Genomic DNA, 17,661 nt, shown 5'->3' with positions numbered 1-17,661 from the left:
AACAAGAACAAAACTGGAAGCGAATTCACAACTTAAAATATACCATTTTAAGTCGTCAGATGCCATGCCTCTATCCTCTACCATGGCAGTGGTTACTCTGTAAGTGTGAATCGAATGCACTAAATACATCACAAAGAATAACTTTAAAAAAGAAATTTTGAAACTCAGAACAGTTCACGATCAGTAAGAAAAAAAATTTCTGAAGTAATAAAGATGCCAGTTATCTGTACTGAAAAAGAGTCTCCACATTTTAGAAATGGTACATCTGGGCAAAGAAGTTAAACAGAGTTGATAATGAAACCAGGAAATTTAGGAATAAATTGTGTTTAATAAGAATTTGGTTAGATTTAGGCAAGTTTTTTAGTTTGTTTGTTTCCAAAATTTGTTGTTGTTTTTCTGTCTGAAAGGGTGTTAAAGAGCAGGATATGCACCTCAACAGCAGCCTGGTGTGTGGCTTTTCCAGTGTACAAGGACTTTATTTGCCACGGTATGGCAGGACCAGAAGTCCCTTCACAACGAGGAAAGCCCTGATAACCCTTCTACAGCAGTTTCCATAGGCTAGGATCCTCGTGCCCCAAAGGTATATTTAGAGTTCTTAAAGTCCCAACACTGGAGCAATACTCTCAGAACTGCTGTATATTTTGTGCAGAAGCCCAGAATTTTTTCTCAGCGATACTTGATTTCTCCCATTTCCATTAAAAGCAAGCCAAATGAGAATTAAAAAGTAAACAAAGAAGAACATTCTAGATTTTGCTTCAAACATTAATGTTAATATTATTATTGTAACTATAATTAATAATGAAGTGGCAAGCAATGCTATAAATTACTTTTCTCAATTCAGAACACGCCTCTGGGACAAAGTAATCATTAGACTCAAGGAATCCTTGTTCTAGTGAAGCAAACAGTATTAATTATCTTTAGATATGCATGGTTTAATTTCATTATCTCTAGAAAATTGCAAGAATGTGTCAGGAAAACTTCAGGATATTTAGACATAATTTCAAAATTATGCAGGCAGGAAAATCAAGTTGTTTCTTATTTCATAAAGGCTCAGCCTGCTATTTGAGTTTATGGCTAAAGGTTGAAGGGTTCTTCAAGTTTTTATTCCATTGATAAAAATGAATATTAGGAATATCTTGTGAAAAATTATACAGCTGGAGATGATCAAAACAGCATACATACATGGAAGAGATCATAGAGTTTCTAGGGTTTGAATTTTTAAGGCAATATTTCTGAACACAAATTCTTTCTAGTACAATAATTAAATTATTTGGAAATGCTTTTCCACCCCCCTTTTTTCAAACAGTTTCCAGTGTTTTTACTGGGGAAAGTTTAAAGATATCTTCATTCAATTACAATATGCTATTTTTCAAAGTAATTTCTATTCTGTTATTTTCTTCTCCCAAAGATAGGTATTTACATGGGTGTTACACAGCAGCACAATGTAGTCAGTCATCCCAGGTATGAAGTGGTGATGTACTGTTATTTAATACAAAACTAACACATGACAAGCATCCAAAGTTAAGAAGAAAGGACACTTTTTTCCAAATTCATATCTGACAATTTATTAAGGATGGACATGGGATTTAAAGTGTCTTTAAAATACAAGAAAGACAATATGCATAAGTCCCTCCTATTATATAACATTATATTATACAATATTATATTATACAATAATATCCTATTATACAGTTCAGCTGCACTGTTATGAAGAAGTGTGTGTTAATGGATATGTATCATATCCAGAAGCCCAAAGAACCTTCAGCTGTTCAGGGAGCAGCTCCCTGCAGAGGGGTTACGAGGTGATGAACTTCCTGGCTAACAGACAGATGTCAATAAACCCTTCAGCAGCCAACATCACTTCAGAGACCAGCTCAGTGTCAGGGACAACCTGACACAGCTTCTAGGGGAGCAAGAAAAAAAACAACCCATAATACAAATTTCACAGATTAGTGTATAAACATGGTAAGAATAAGTCAGCTAAATCAAATATCTGATGTGTGCAAACATTTTTAAGAACAGAGCTCAAGAGAGACACAATTAAGAGTGTCAATCAAAGCTGACAAGAACCCCAGTTCAAAGCAAAATGAGCTAATTAGGCACTGTTGATTGTTAGTATTCCATAACATTGCTGCACAAAAGAGGCATCTGAGAAACACAGGCAGGTACTGCCCAAACTCAGAGCAGGCACAGGCTGCAGTGGTGTCACTTGCCACCCATCACGGGGGCACAGCCAGCACAGCGGCACAGGCTCTGGAAGTCAAGTGCAACACAACCATTGCTAAAAATGCCATCCTTTTTAAAAACACTTCGATTTTTCTGGGAGAGCTTTAGTGCTTTTATATAAAGGGCTTGGTTGTCTCTGGAGGTTTCACTGTTGTTTTTTTTTAAATATAACTACTCAAACTTTTAGAACAAAACCACAGAAATTTTAATCACACAAATGAAAAAAATCTCATTAGATCTCATTTCTAAAGGAGCACAAAGTCATAATGTCATTGCTAAATAATTTCACAATTTCCACGTTAAAAATCTTAAGTTACATACTAGCAAAGAGGGGATCTTGAATTTCGTGTTCATGCCAGTTACAAAACAACAAATTTGTCCATCAGAGTTCTTTCTTATTACTGAAAAAAACAAATATTTCTTTCTTCCCCCCATTCAGAAATACACTGCTGAACCAAATTATCAGTTTTAATTTTGTCATATTTAGGTATGAATGGGGAACCTGAGGTTCTCATGTAGTTCTGTCTGACCTGCACATCCGGGGACAATAGTAATAAATATTCCAACTCTGTTAAATCTGTTAAAAGAAAGATAACACAAAGAAGTGTTAAAAGAAAGATACTACTTACAAAAAAAGAACACCTGCCAGACATTATCAAGCAGAGATATTTCACTGGTAGGCATCAGCTTTTAGTAATCTGTCTGGCATTGAATTCAGAAGGAAAACACTGGACTATTAGAGCCACAGAGAGTGCATGTGGCTGAAGCATGTCAAAAGGAAGAATCATCTTTTGAAACATAGAATAAGGGAGACTAGTAGGGATGCAGAGGGTTTGAAAAGGCCAGGAGACAATATTGAGTAATAAAAAACAAAAATGGAGAAAAGCAAACATAGGACACTGGAAAAACACTTCCCAGAAGTGGAAGGCACTTCCCAGAAACACTTGAAAGTCCTGGAACCATTGAGACTTGCAAAGTTGAATCCCTCCAAACCTCTCACCCATAGAATGCCATGATCTCACATGGCAGGACTTGAACCAGTTTCAACAGCAAAACTTAAATTGTAATCTGGGACGACCAGGATTTACTCACATTTATTCCTACAGTTTGAAGAGAAAGGGTTTTTTTGGGTAATACATTACACAGATGATTTTGTGTTACCATCTAGTCTGTCATTTACAAATAGTTACACAGGAACTTTGGAGGAAGATACTATGGGTTCAGTATTTATAGCCTGCAAAGGACAAAGAAGCACTCCTAACATACTCACTTATTTTTCTTCCTAATTTTATCATGGATAGACTTTAGTTGTACTGCCAGTACTGACTAGACTTCTACCAAGAGATGATTGAATTCCTCAAAGCACCCTCAAGCTCCTGTCTGGACCAAGCCTTTATAGATATTCCCTACAGACCAAAATTAAAAGATTTGACATCTTTTTCTTGACAGCAACAGTTTCCAATGTAATTCACATGAAAAAGAAGCTAAACAACAATCTCCATACTGCTTAACAGAGTATCTCACCTCGTCATCCATGTGTTCTGGAGAGTTGAAAATTTTCACTGTCATACCAAGGGCACAGCCTAAATCTCACAAGGTCTCTGTTTATCTGTGCTAGCAGGTCCTGCAGGAGCACCACTCACTGCTAGGTGGAGAGCCTGGGTTGGGGTAATACAGCACCTTAACATATGAAAAGGGATTGTTCACATTGCAATGAACTTCTACAACATCAGGAGCATTTTTATAACCCTTATGTTTCATGGATAATTTATTCCAAGTCCACTTTCTCATTATAATTTAATGTCCTAAACCACAAATATATCTCTTCCATATTCATGTAAAATCATGGTGTAGTACTACTAGGAAAGTGTTTATTTTAGAAAAGCAAACTAACTACAACATTTTTTATCAAGAAGGAAGATCCTATCAGTGATCACATAGGACAGGAAACAGGAGGCTGTAGTTGCTGCTTTGCCTATTTCAAAAACTTGAGCCCCAGAATTTGGTCTCCCAGCTGAGGGTTGTAAGCAGTAAGTAAACAATGATGCCTGAGTCTATCTTTTTGGATCACTTGTTTTAACAAGAAATTCCATATCGGAGCCAAAACATGCCCTGAAGGAAAAAAGTTTCACTGTATGTGATGTGAGAAAAACAAATAAACCAGTGTAGACTTTCACAAATGAACAAAAAAACTTTGCTGAAAACTCATGATTAAGCTTGGCAAAGATCTGCTCATCATATTTTTCCCTTCAGACTAGACAATGAATATATATATATAGCTTAAGTTATGCAAAAATATTTCAGTTATTATAAATATAGTGGCCATTAAAATCATACCATTTCTTAAGTACACACACCTACTTGCACATACATTCTCAAATATGTTGTGTCTTGATAACCTCATAATATACATATGAGGTAAGAAAGAACTCTGAACTTGTAAGAAGCATTTAACTTTTTATTCACTGAAATAGATAAACCAGGCCCTGTTATTTGTAGCAGTCATTACCTGTCAGTCAAAGGTGTAATAACTTGACAAGGGGTTTTTCCCAAGTACTCATAAAAGTACTGAAACCAAGCATCACAAATGTTGGTAAAGCAGGGTTTCTGGACATCATCCCATCTCTGACACACCTGTGACAGCTGAGCAAAAGCTCTGGAACTGGAGACCTAAGAGTCATCAAGGAGTCATGGTGCCAGGTAGGAGCTATTCAGGTGGTACAAATGCCACCCATCACAAAGCTGCAGCTGTCATCAGCAGGTCTCACACCTCATTCCTAGACACTCATGACTAATAATTACTACAGACTGTTATAAAGGATTAGATGCACCTCGAGGCATTTGTGCTTTTATACAGATGCAAGTGTAATAGAAGGTAATTTTAATAGAGCTATTGCAGCAGAACACAAGGCCTCTCCATACAAACAATGCAGTCTTTGTAAAGGAACTGACCTTACTTTGACCACAATGAGTTTCATTTTACTCCTCAAGCCTTGTTTCTTCTTATCTGAATGCCACCTTAAAAGCCCATTTTATTTCTGAGGTTCAGGGGGAAAATAAGAATTCTTTCCTATTTCAATTCCAATCCATTGAAACATTTTGTTTATTCAAACCAGCAGCACTAGTTTCACCTAAAGTTATACATAAACACTTTGGTTTAAATAAACTTTCAAAATTTCAGTTGTCTGCACTTATAAAAGGTCACCACAGGAAAAGGAGATGCTCTGGAGATGTACATGCCTCTGAAAGGAGAGCAAAACACACTGTGAATAACTGAAGGCAGAAGAAACTGTAGATGCAAAATATGGCAGATTCAAACATGAACCTTCCGGGCTTGAAGGCTTGCTGACACATCTCTGCCATGAACATCTCTGGTGCAATTGGCCATGATTTTTACATGATCACCCGAGGAAAGATCTCCGAGCAGGATGGTAATGAGGAGCATCCAGCTCAGCGACCTGAAAAGATTTACGTGACCCTCTAAAACCAGATGGCTTCCAGCACTGTCTACCATTATTACTACTAGAAATTAGTTCTGCCTAAATCATACATTCACCATAAAAGCTGGCCTGTAAGTGCACATTTTTTTTATATTCAACATGAGATGCCAGAAGAAATCCTGGTTTAAGCAGAAATCTGAACCATCTCCAAAATAACAAGAATCCAGGTGAGCACAAATGCTGCAGATGGTCACCTAGGCAGGGTAGGAGGAATGGATGGATAAGAAGTTGTACATGAAATAGAACTGAAAATTCTGTGGTTATAATCTCCAGAGAGATATGTACCAGACTTTGCCAAATTGTACTACTTGTACAAAAATGTTTATTGGCAAACTAAAAACAGCCCTTAGGGTCAGGGACATTTCAAAAATAGACAAAGCAATAAGGGGATGATAACAAAATACAATATAAGTGACTATACAGAGTTATGCAATGCAAAGTGACCATGGAATTATTCAGGTTTCATATTAATGGGGGGAAAACCCCAATCTCAGCCACTGCATGTAATTCTAAAGAGAAAAATATAAATATACATAGAAATATCAATAGAAAGATATAATGCCTTTTCTCTTACAGGGAAAATTTAGACATTTCTGTCAGATATTCACGACCCCTTTAAAGTCTCTTTCCTATTTTGTATTTCCCTTCAGCAGATATTCTATGTTGGAAAACAAAACCAAAACTACTGAAAGTTTTTACAAAGAGAAAGACTACTCACAGCAAGAAATATTCAGGAGAAGTTTAAGGTAAAAAAGGGTAAAGCAAAAAATCAAATGGCACAAGGTAACCTACTGAAATGGGACTAAAACTAAACATAGATGTAAACTGCTTGGTTTGACACAAACAAACCCAATAGTTTTGGCTTCCTTACACAAATATACAGATGTAATATTTGTATACATACTGAATGTGTACTCTGTTCTTAGCACACTGTTGTGGCAGTATCTTCACTTTTAGCTTTTGTCTCAGTTCAGAACAATCCCACAGAGCCCCAGTAATAAAGGTGTGATAAAAATGCCCATGAGGTAGCAGAAACTGAAGAAAAAGCCATGTTTCTTTTTTCAGTAGGTTCACTGAAAGTATTGTTGAGTATGTTATAGTAATATAATAGTAATAAATAATAATATAATAAATATATAATTTATTATAATATATATAAAATAATAAATATATAATAGTAATATGTTCATATGTTTAACATTTATTATGCAAACTATATGACTATTTTCACACTGTATTTATTTTCTCTGAATGAAACAAAAAGGAGATATCCATACCTGCTTCTTGTGGCAATCCTTCAGGGCTGTTGCCAAGCTCTCTTTCAGCCTACTGGATGATATTTCTGCATTTAAAACCCATCAGGTTTGCAAAGCACTAAGTTCAACTTGGGCTGGGTGGTCAAAAACTCACTGTTCTCTCTGTCTCTCTTCACAGGCCAGGATGGCTTCCATGGAGCAGAGATGAACTGCATTGTGTACAGTTTTCTCAAAGCACAGCAACCAAGACTTCAGCTTTTGCAGAAAAAAAATCCCCAACCATGCATAAATTTATGCACATAATATAAATGGTATATTTTGTACTAAAAATAAAGGAAGTCCATCTCTCTAATCTTCCAAAGGATTTTCTTTACGTCAGCACTTTTTACAAACTTGAAATGAGAGTGGATTTTCCCTCCATTTTCTGTCACTGTACTTTCAGTAGGATTTAGATGAGATTATCAGATATTGGGTTTTTTTACGTATCCACTTGACTTAAACACAGACATACTGTCTTAGAGCTACAAATATGAAAGTCTGGAGTTTTTGTGTCCACAGCCCCGACAGTAAAGCACAGACAATACAGTATTTTTTGTCTCCATGAGCTCAAACATAGCTGTATCTTGGAGAAACTACCTCCAAGAGGCAAGCTGCATACACTTGTGCATTCAGTCTGGGGCTTCCCTGCTGTGACAATCAATCATTAGAACCACAAGCAACATTGATTTTATGCAATGTGAATGCATTCAGCACTGTTCTGAGGACAAAAAGTTATTGTCTTAGAAGTTGCTGATCTGTTCTCCCTGACCTACCACTATCCAGTTAGCACACATCCTGGCTGGCCAGCTGGCAAAGATGAGGCTCAGGACCAGCTGAAACCCCATTCAGCTGATAGGGGATGTGTGAGAGCGCTGGAGGTTTGGAGGTGTATGCAAAAGCATAAGGCAGAGGGGGCCTGAAACTATAACAGAAGACAAAGCAAAAAAAAACAGAAGAGAGAAAGTATGAAAAATGCAACATTCAACCACAGGCTTGATCAGTAGTACTGTGACTTTTAATACTTGTTTTTCCATTTTCATTACTTCCAAACAGTACTCTCTAAAACTCTCTACAGTTCTTTCAAAAAACATTTTATGTACAAAAGGAAGATAGAAAATGTATTAAATTATTAGTAAATTACAGAGTATTGGGTAACAAAATGTTCTGGGTTTATTATTATTTCTTAATTTTTCCAAATTTATATAATTAAAAGTAGCATTTCACACAATTGAAAGTATCTATTTAATCTACATCCCAAATAGGGCAAAATTCAAGGAGACTTCACATAACATATCTGATCATTAGGTCTGCATTTGTCATGGAACAGAATATGCTTCTTTTCTGTGCTGTATATCCCATGGGCAACATTTATATACTCCTCTGTATTCTCTTAAAATTTAAGATCAGTAACATTGTCAAAAAGTTTGGTAAGATGACAGGCTATTTGCATCCAAAAATACCAGATGTATAAGGAAACCATTTACGTAAGATTTGTGTCAATCACACTAATCACGCCTCTGTTAAAGTGGATGACTCTCTGACTGTTGCATGATTACTACACACAAGGTTTTTATGGGGAAAAGCTGGGCCAAAATGATAAATCAGTGAATAGAGTTAATTACACTTCTGTCAGTTGTCAGAAGAGTCTAAAGGACAATGCTCAATATAAAACTGAGGAGTCTTGAAATTGTTATTTATGGCTGATGCTTATTTTACAAATTGCCTATTAAGGTCTAAATGCCTTTTGTAGCCACACATCTCTCCAAAGACCATGGAATTTGAAAATCACTGTCTATGCACCAACATGCTCTTTTGCCTGACACCTAAAACAGAAGACTTGTTTGCTTGCCTTATGTGTGGATGAAACAAATCCCTGAGATTTAGTTAGGTGAAGAATCTATGAGGGCCTACCATCGTGTTTGAAAAGGCTCCATGTTCAAGCCCTCATCATCTCTGAAAATATCAGTTCTTACAACTCACAGTCCCCCAAAAAAAGGTTTTGTCTGAGGCACACTAAAAACCTGCACACTCAGAGAATTGATGGCTGTGGCTGGATAGCAACCAAGGCCAGGAGTATCATCTGGCATGTAGATAACACAGTATGAAGCTTCTGAAATACATCAAAGTGCCTGTGCTTTTACACAGACTGGTGTCACAAAACCTAGCAGATCATTGTTCAAGAGAGGAACACAGAAGGATAGCCACAAAAACATGCCTCGTGCAAGGGTCAGCAGCTCAGTCAGTAACAGCCACCAGACACCATAGATCTTTCAGTCTTATTTATCATCACTATGCATTGCTTGCCTGAAATTTGATCAATCCTTGCTAGAAGAAGAAGAATAGACTTGATGATCTCATTGACCTTTTCCATTTCTAACTCCTGCAAACCTACAACCCAAAAATCCAAATAAATGCAACTTCCACGTGGCTAAATTTCCAGCAAAGACAGATTGGGATTTGTAACGTCTCTCATCTCTTCTTGCTGAACACCTTGTGATTGTCTTAGCTGGAGGGAAAAAGTATTTACTACCATCCTTAGGCAAAATGTTTCTATTTTCAAAGCAGATTAGAAATTTGCTCAGAACAAAGGTGCAGTTCAATGATATTATCAGCTCACAAGGTTAGCTGGAAAACTTCCCTTTCTGTAGAGAAAATTAAGTACATTAATACACAAAGAGGCTCAGCTGTTCTGGCTGTGTTCCTCTTCAAAGGACGCCTAGCAAGTCTGCTGAAAAAACAAGATAGAAGAGAGGACAAAGTATGTGCTTGCTTTCTAAGTATACTGACAAAGCTTTTTCACAAAAAGAGACAGATTTTAATGACACATGTCTTAAATAATCTTAAAGACTGGAATTCCCTCTCAGTTAAGGTAAAAATCAGATCAAACATTAAAACAGAACAATAGAATCCACTATTGATTTAAAATGATAACGATGGACACAGCTGTAAGGATCAGAGATGGTGGCAAGCCTTTCACATTTCCTTTCCAGAAAACAAAAGGGAACAATTTCATTCAGACCAAGGAAACCAAGGGAATGGAATTGTGCCAGAAAATTCTCCCAAAAGGTAAGTCTGGCCAGGGGAAACACCTCTTCAACCTTCCGAAGAATCCAGCCTTAGGAAATAAGGGATGAGAAAAAAGCTTTCTAACTCAACAGGGCAGTTATGTGCAGTTAAATTTAAAAAGAAAACCACCAAAGCAACAAATGAAAAAACAGATAAAAATTAGTTCAGTGGGTGAGCAAACAAAACACTTTTACAAAAGAAACACATATTATTTTTGATGCACAAAGAGTTAAAAGTATGAAAACACATGTTAGTATTGACAAAAAAAGTATTCAGATTCAAAATATTCAATTATATGCCTATCAGGAAAGAAAAAGAAGCCATATTTATTTATGTTTGACTGATGCACTCCAGCTATTAGCTTTGTATCTCTCAGAACAAAAGTGACATCTCAAGAAATGGGTTTGTGTTGGGTTTTTTTTAAGTTCCTATTGCAACATTTTCCTGAAAGGAGAAGTAGACTGTGACTCTAAACACAGCTGCCTCTTAAGGGAAAGCTTCCCTCTTCTAAGGGTGGGAAGTTCAAAACATTCCTTCAAGTGTGTGGAAAGACTTTGGTTGCACAAATCCACTACCTCTTGTTGCAAGAGTGAAAGAAGGACTCCCAGCTCCCAGAGTGTGGATAGGGAGAAAGTGAATTTGATCCAAACAGAACATATTTTTAAGACCTTTGACAATTTTGACATCATGCCATCCCTAAATAATGAACCAATGCCTCAAGTTTAACTGGTCATGTAAAAAGCAGTAGAAATCCAGTATGTCAAATAGAAACAAATGACAAAAATATCATCAGAACATCTCACACCTGTACAAAAAGGAAACAATCTGACAGCTCTCATTTCCTGCTTGCTGCAGAACTACATTTTAGAACAGTTTGTAATCATACTGGAAATTTTACCTCTGCTGCAGAGCTTCAAAGCTTTCATACACCTTCGGTTTTCTTATAGCTTCCATCATATTTTCTTTATTTGTTATGTCAGTCACCAAATGCTGTACAGAAAGAAAGGGAGCTATTTCAACTCTCAAATTTATTTTTTCTACTTCATATGGTCTACTAAACTGGGACAGGAAAAACATGGGGAAAAAGAATACATGGGAATAAAGAATATGCCTAATCAATTTGTTTTAGGTTCTGTTTCTTACTTGGGAAAAAAAAATAATTAAAGCCACAAACACCTATTTTGACAGTGTTTAGACTGAATATAAAGAAAAAGTAATATTAATGGAGAGAACTGCAAATATCACTGATGATACCAAAAAAACTCTTGAAGAGAAAAATGACAGATTTTAGCAGAATGATTATTTTAGAGTATTTCTGCTCATGCAAGCTCAATGCCTTTTCCAATATGCACCATGAAGAAACTTATGCATGTTAAACATCACAAATCATTTCATTTCTCTTAGCAGGGTTCTCAAGTTATACAAAAAATACACTTTTTTTGGCATATAGTGAGACATGTTGCTGTCAATATTTCTAAATTGCAGATTTAAACAATTAGAAATATATTTGAAATTTCAAAGCTCCCTGTAGAGCATTATCCTATATTAGCTTTTCAGAATTGCACACGATGAGAACTTTCCCTGGTATCTGTGGATTGAATTACAGGTGTATTGGCAACACAAAATTATCATCTTTATTACGCAAGGGGTCAGTGATTTTTTTTGGTCAGAGTGAGCAATTAAGGCATAATTCTTTGTGTCAGTTCAAGTGTTTATGTTGATTGTTGTAGTTACCTTTAGACATTAATAAATAACAGACCAGAAACTTGTATTTCAACCACCACTTTCCTAAATGATATGGAGTTTGATGAAAAGATTTCCTCACCTCAGCAGTATTGTATCTCTATGTGCCTCCAGGAGGTTAAAAAGCTAACAAAGTGTAAATACAAGAAGATATTAAAGACATGTGAAAGAATGACCTGCAGATCTTTGTCTCAAATTGTGACACCAGCAACTCACTACAGGCCCATGTAAAAGGAAAACAAGGGAGATAATTACTTTGATGAAGATACCACATGTGTTGAAATTCCATCCAAATAGAAATGACGGAATCTGCCATGTTTTATTTACTTTGCCAGCCTTTCACTTGTTCAATGAAATGTTCCACATATTTACTTTTCAGAATCACTTGTATCTGAAACTAGAAAAACAAACAAAACAAAACAAATCCAGAAAAAACTGCACTAATCAAAATAGTTTATCAAACAGACAAACTAATGCTAACAAGAGCCTAAACAAATTCTCCTGTAATTGTTATTCTTGTATATCATAAGAGAAAACATCTTTAAGCACTGAAAATGGACAGCATATTATAAAAGGATTTTTTTTTAAAAATTGAAGGAATTAAAAACTTAGCTGTTATTTTTTTTAACTCCTACAAGGAGACAGGAATGTAAAATTGTTACTCAGTGTACATGTAAATTTCCAGTATTAACATCTGGAGAAAATATAAATCTGCAATAAAGATTCAGGAAAAAAGTTTTAACTTGCCAATTACATCAAGGGAATGAATAATATTGATACAATAACAATATTTCTACTAATTAAATTCTTATTTGATTGTTACCTAAAGTTTCAAGCAGCTGTTCATTGGACTTTAATAGAGGAATTTCTATTCTTTTATGCTTTTGGTAAGAAAATTCCATGGCAGTCCACGTTTGGCAGATTTCTCCCAAAATCTGGAAATAATAAGAGTAATAATAATGTCTGTATATATATATATATATATATATATATATATATATATATAAAAAACACATTTTATATTTGGAATTGAGGAATTTGATTAAATTACATATAATTCACAGTGATGGTAAACTACACCACAGAAAAGAAGTTCATTTTGCTAGGCTGTGAATTTTGATACCTAGGAAAGTCTCATGAAAATATTCAGTTCTATGATTAATTTCTTACAACAGGACCTAAACAAAGAGTTTGTTACATACTATTCTGCAAAACCAGAAGTAAAATAAAAGTACAGTTCTCACCTTTTCAGTACTCAAGTCATGCACAGCATTGACAGCTACACTGGACTTCATCTTCTCCCTTTATAAAACTGGAGTCCCAGAAGGCCTGAGAAGGTCTTCTGCTATTAAAAGCCTGGCCTGTAGAGAAAAGACACAGCAGGGAGCAAATTAAATCAATGAAAAAGACTGACATAAGTATATAACAAAGTATTCAAATGGAATCTAAGTAAAAAATATAATTAAATAAGTTATATTTACTCTACATGCCAGATATACTTTCAGATTTTCCACCAAAGTGTGGAATTAATCAGCCTAGCAGAAATAGTTCTTGATGTTCTTATAGGTTTGGTTTTCTGGAGATTTTTTTTCATTTTTTTCTTTTACTTTGATGTTTTGTACTTTTTAACACTGAAGGTAAGTTTACTTGCACAGCTGCCATTGAAGCTGATGTAAGATACTCAGTATTTGAAAACTGGAAACCTTGGGGAGTGATGGGGATATTTGTAGTATTTTGTTGCTACTTGGTAAGATTAATTAAATTCAATTTAAAAAAAAAAACTTTTAAATTTTTATCTATGATTTGAAAAAAAAGACAGTTGATTATTTTTTCATTTTGTTAAAAAAAAATCACAATTTTTTGCTAATCCTGTTTAGGAGCTTCCTGCATTAAAAATAAGGTTAGATAAGCTTTTATTAAAACTGTGTGGTATAAATCATTGGTATATTGAAGAAAAACAGAAAAATTCTGTTACACTCTCTTCTACGCTTTCAGCTTCACAGTTTTTTCATTTTAAAAATGGAAAAAAAAAAGGAAATTGGTCTTCAACTTTCTTTTTCAAAATGCTTTAAAATAATTTTATTCAAATTTTTAAAACCAACAATGGCTCCATGTTACAGCCTATGTACCAAAATCACAGGAATTTTTTTGATAAAAAAAAGTATCAGAGCTGGGTAGGTAGGGTTAACAATTTTGAAGCAATTTAGTAGAAGACATCTATGATGAAGTCTGATTTTTCTTTTAGAAGACAAACACATGGGCATGCAATAATTTGTTTCTGAATGAAACGAATGTGTAAACAAGAAGAAACTTTATATCTGTTAGGTTCAAGACTTCCTATTCAACCACTGTACTCTCTGTGAGGCACAGCTGTAGTGTCCTGAAAATAGTTTGGGGAGCGAATCTTTGTTGTTATTTTTACTTCATACTTCTCTCTTCCCATTGGAATTTTTTTCTGTAGGGCTACTGTCAACAAAACATTGAAATACTTCAGGCAAAAGAAGTGCCCTCCCTTTAGAAATGAGCACCTTCCCTGCAGCTCCCAACGCTCTGGAGCTACAGAGCTGTGAGCAGAGCAGATGAACCTCTGCAAATTCCACCTGTAAAAGTGATTGTTGTCTGGAGGGGTCTGTCCTAAACCCCCACCCTCTCTTTTTTTATTTCCCATGCTGCCCCGACTCAGAGAATCATGATTTTATAAATAACTCCACAGGGGCTGGAAACGCATTCAGAAAAATAAAGTTTTAAAGGAAAGCCCCCAAAACAAAGCATGTTCCAGAACATTCAGCTTGGACATGAGTAATAAACCCACCAAAGCATCCAAGTGGGTGGGAAGAGTGAGGAAGGGGTGGCACTGAGACAGATAAATTGCAGAAATAGACGGCTGTGGAACCTGCCTTGGCAAACCTTCTGAGCTGCACATCCATCTGTTCCACATTAATCTCTCTCCACTGGGTTTTAGTCCAATCATCAATGCTGCTCTGAAACAGAAAGTACAGATAAAAGCATCAACAACATTTGGTAAAGACAACCTTCTGCTACAAAACAGATAAACACATGCAGGGGAAAGCCCATCCTACAGCAATAGCTCACGGGCCTTAATTTTTTCCTACACCACCATTACTTAGCAAGCACACATAATAATCTGTCTTCTCTAAACTCAACCCAAAGGCCAAGCATTTTAACAGTTTTCTGTTTCAGTAGCTGATAAAAACACTCATGCACAACTTACTTTTGCTATTAAACACACATCTACATCCACAAGTAACTCCTGGGAGATTTTGGGAAGATGCCCTGCAACTCCTCCTGGGGGTGCTACAAACAAAATTACAGAAAGACGATCTAGCACACGTATTTTTAACCTTGCCTGTGAAAGGCAGCATCTTGAGGGAAATGGAACTTTGCAAAACTGATTCCCCATACAGGTCTGTACACTGACTTTTCTGGACACTTGCTTCTAGATTTGTAGGGCTTTCTAATGTACAGTCCTGAGTTCTGAATTAGATTTATGGAGTTCTGAATTTTTACTCAGTCATTTTAATTAATCAAGCAAGTTCTGGGTATTAAGAAAGCTCTAAAGTAAACTACAAAGTTTGTTTTGCTTTGGGATTATCTTGAAATTGGTTGACTTGGGAACAAAGATATTTTTACTCTGGCTATCCTAAAACATAGCAACTATTATTTCAAAAACAAAAGGAATAGTAACATAGTAATAGTAATAGTAATAGTATCTTCAATATTTAATTTTTTAAAAAAATATATAGCACTTCTAGGATCAAATTAAAAATATAACATTCAAATATATTCCAAATTTATAGTTAATTTTAAGAAAAATCTTACATTAATGTAAACATGAGCATCCCACACTTTCTTGAGCAGCTGCACTTCTTTCCAACATGTGCTTGTAGCCTGGAATAGATACTTCAAATAGTTCTGTAGATAGATGCTTGTATTAGAAACACTTCTTTTTCCAGCATCTCAAGCTCTTGATTTGCCTGGAAGAGGGAAGGAACACTCCAAGTACAGTTGTAGGATATATTGAGCTTACTTAACCTGTCAGTGTAATCTGTAGATCCTGCATACATGATTCAAGGTAAGAAAAGCTGAGAGAATTGTGGCAAGGAGGCTACAAACCTGCATTTGCATTGCCTCTGAAAGCACCCAAAAGCATACAAAGGGCTCTGTATTGAAACCACAAAAGAGAAACTGCATAGAAAGAAGTTAATTTATATTCTTGTATTCTTTAACTTATTAAACCACTTCGTATTAAAGTTGTATAAATTTTAACAAAGTCCCCCCATGATGTTTTAAGAAAGAGCCACTAAATAGCCTACTTTAGGCTACTCTACTCAAGAGCACATTATGATGACTGCATAAAGAAACATGAAAGTATTCTGAATTTTTAAATTTTTTTTTTATAGGCACTTGCAACACTGGAAGAGAAACATGAAACCTGAATTTGGTGGCACTAGAATTATACCAGCATCTTGAAAAAAAAACCAAAATCACTAAACCAATAAACAACAACCCCCCCAAAACAGCAGTAAAACAAAAAACCCTCCAAAAAAATCCCTCAAAAAAAAACCTCAGTGAAAAAAAAAACTAACAAAAACCTAGAAGACCCAATTTGCAAATGTTTAATGCGTACATAGAAACATCATTAACTTTTGTACTGAAACATTACAAGCAAATATCTTTTTTCTGAGAACACTCATAACCTTATTGAGATGAGCATATGGATTTTCTACATCAAAATGAAAGGGACCTTCCATTTTGAATTTTTCTCTGAATTCCATCTGCTTAGATGTGAAGAACAGGTAATGTTACTTGTCACTGACTTTGTTCTTATTAAGAAAACCAGAAATAAAAAGGACTGATTCCAGAATTCAACATGCATCAAGTAAAGTGCATTTTCTTCTGATTAACTGCTGTGTCAGATGCCTGAAGAGGAATTACTTTGTGCCATACTGACAGAGCTGTATTCTCAATGACATTCCATTCTTTGGACAGTTCCTATTTAACAGAGGAATAACAGAATTCCTATTTATTTCCTTTAAACAAAAAATATAGAACTATACCAGTAAAATCTGTTTATTAACAGTGAGAATACTCCAGCATCTACTTACAAATAAGAAATCATAGTGGATGAATTATTGAACTCAATCTGTACTCTATGTCATAGCTTCTACTAGAATTTTTGTCTAGTAGACATGAAAATAATTATTTTTTATGAATCATTGGTAATTATAAATTAGTTGAACTTAATAAACTCAGGTTATTTTATGTATAATCACATAAAACTTCATTTTAATTAAGCTGGGAATCTTCCACAAAGTAAAACAATTCTATGTCTGCTGCTTTAACACACTTTCAAATATGTAAAGATGACCTGGAAATGGCTTTCTCATTCCACAAATCTCCCCAAGAAAAAAACATCCAGTAAACAATGTGAAAAAAAACTCCATCAGGACTGAAAAGATACCTTTATGGGGAGTTTATGTCTGTATCAAAAGTACAAGAAAGGGAGGCCTGAATGTGAGTCATTTCAGAGTAACTAGAAAACCAGCTAAAGGTACACACCAAAAATCCTAAAAAAAACACTAGACCAGATGGGGACAGAAATAGAAATTTCACCATGCACTGGAAAACTCACTGATACTGGAGAGAAGTTCTAATTATTTGATTAAAAACATTAGTTTAACTTTCACCTAACTCTGTTTAACAGAATTTACAGTTCAGTGCATATCCTGAAACAGACCAAGCAAAATTTCTCATATGCAGATGCTGCTCTTAAAACAATGGTTTAATCAGTTCTTCTTTTAGTGTCAGTA

At 35.3% G+C, this 17,661-nt stretch overlaps 1 protein-coding gene across 1 annotated transcript in view; it reads right to left on the bottom strand.

Moving 5' to 3' along the window:
• Positions 1 to 17,661, bottom strand: part of DNAH11 (dynein axonemal heavy chain 11) — a 103,088-nt gene that overhangs the window by 70,244 nt on the left and 15,183 nt on the right. The window contains 14 exon segments of the mRNA XM_058831056.1: positions 2,757 to 2,803; positions 3,497 to 3,645; positions 3,757 to 3,833; positions 3,836 to 3,906; positions 4,736 to 4,896; positions 5,552 to 5,752; positions 7,814 to 7,943; positions 12,203 to 12,227; positions 13,108 to 13,191; positions 14,643 to 14,811; positions 15,671 to 15,728; positions 15,730 to 15,773; positions 15,775 to 15,825; positions 16,549 to 16,629. Of these exon segments, the coding sequence (XP_058687039.1) occupies positions 2,757 to 2,803; positions 3,497 to 3,645; positions 3,757 to 3,833; positions 3,836 to 3,906; positions 4,736 to 4,896; positions 5,552 to 5,752; positions 7,814 to 7,943; positions 12,203 to 12,227; positions 13,108 to 13,191; positions 14,643 to 14,811; positions 15,671 to 15,728; positions 15,730 to 15,773; positions 15,775 to 15,825; positions 16,549 to 16,629 (1,348 nt within the window).

This window comes from Poecile atricapillus, chromosome 2, assembly GCF_030490865.1.
Source record: "Poecile atricapillus isolate bPoeAtr1 chromosome 2, bPoeAtr1.hap1, whole genome shotgun sequence".
NCBI lineage: Eukaryota > Metazoa > Chordata > Aves > Passeriformes > Paridae > Poecile > Poecile atricapillus.
This window is presented reverse-complemented; position numbering and strand designations above follow the sequence as displayed.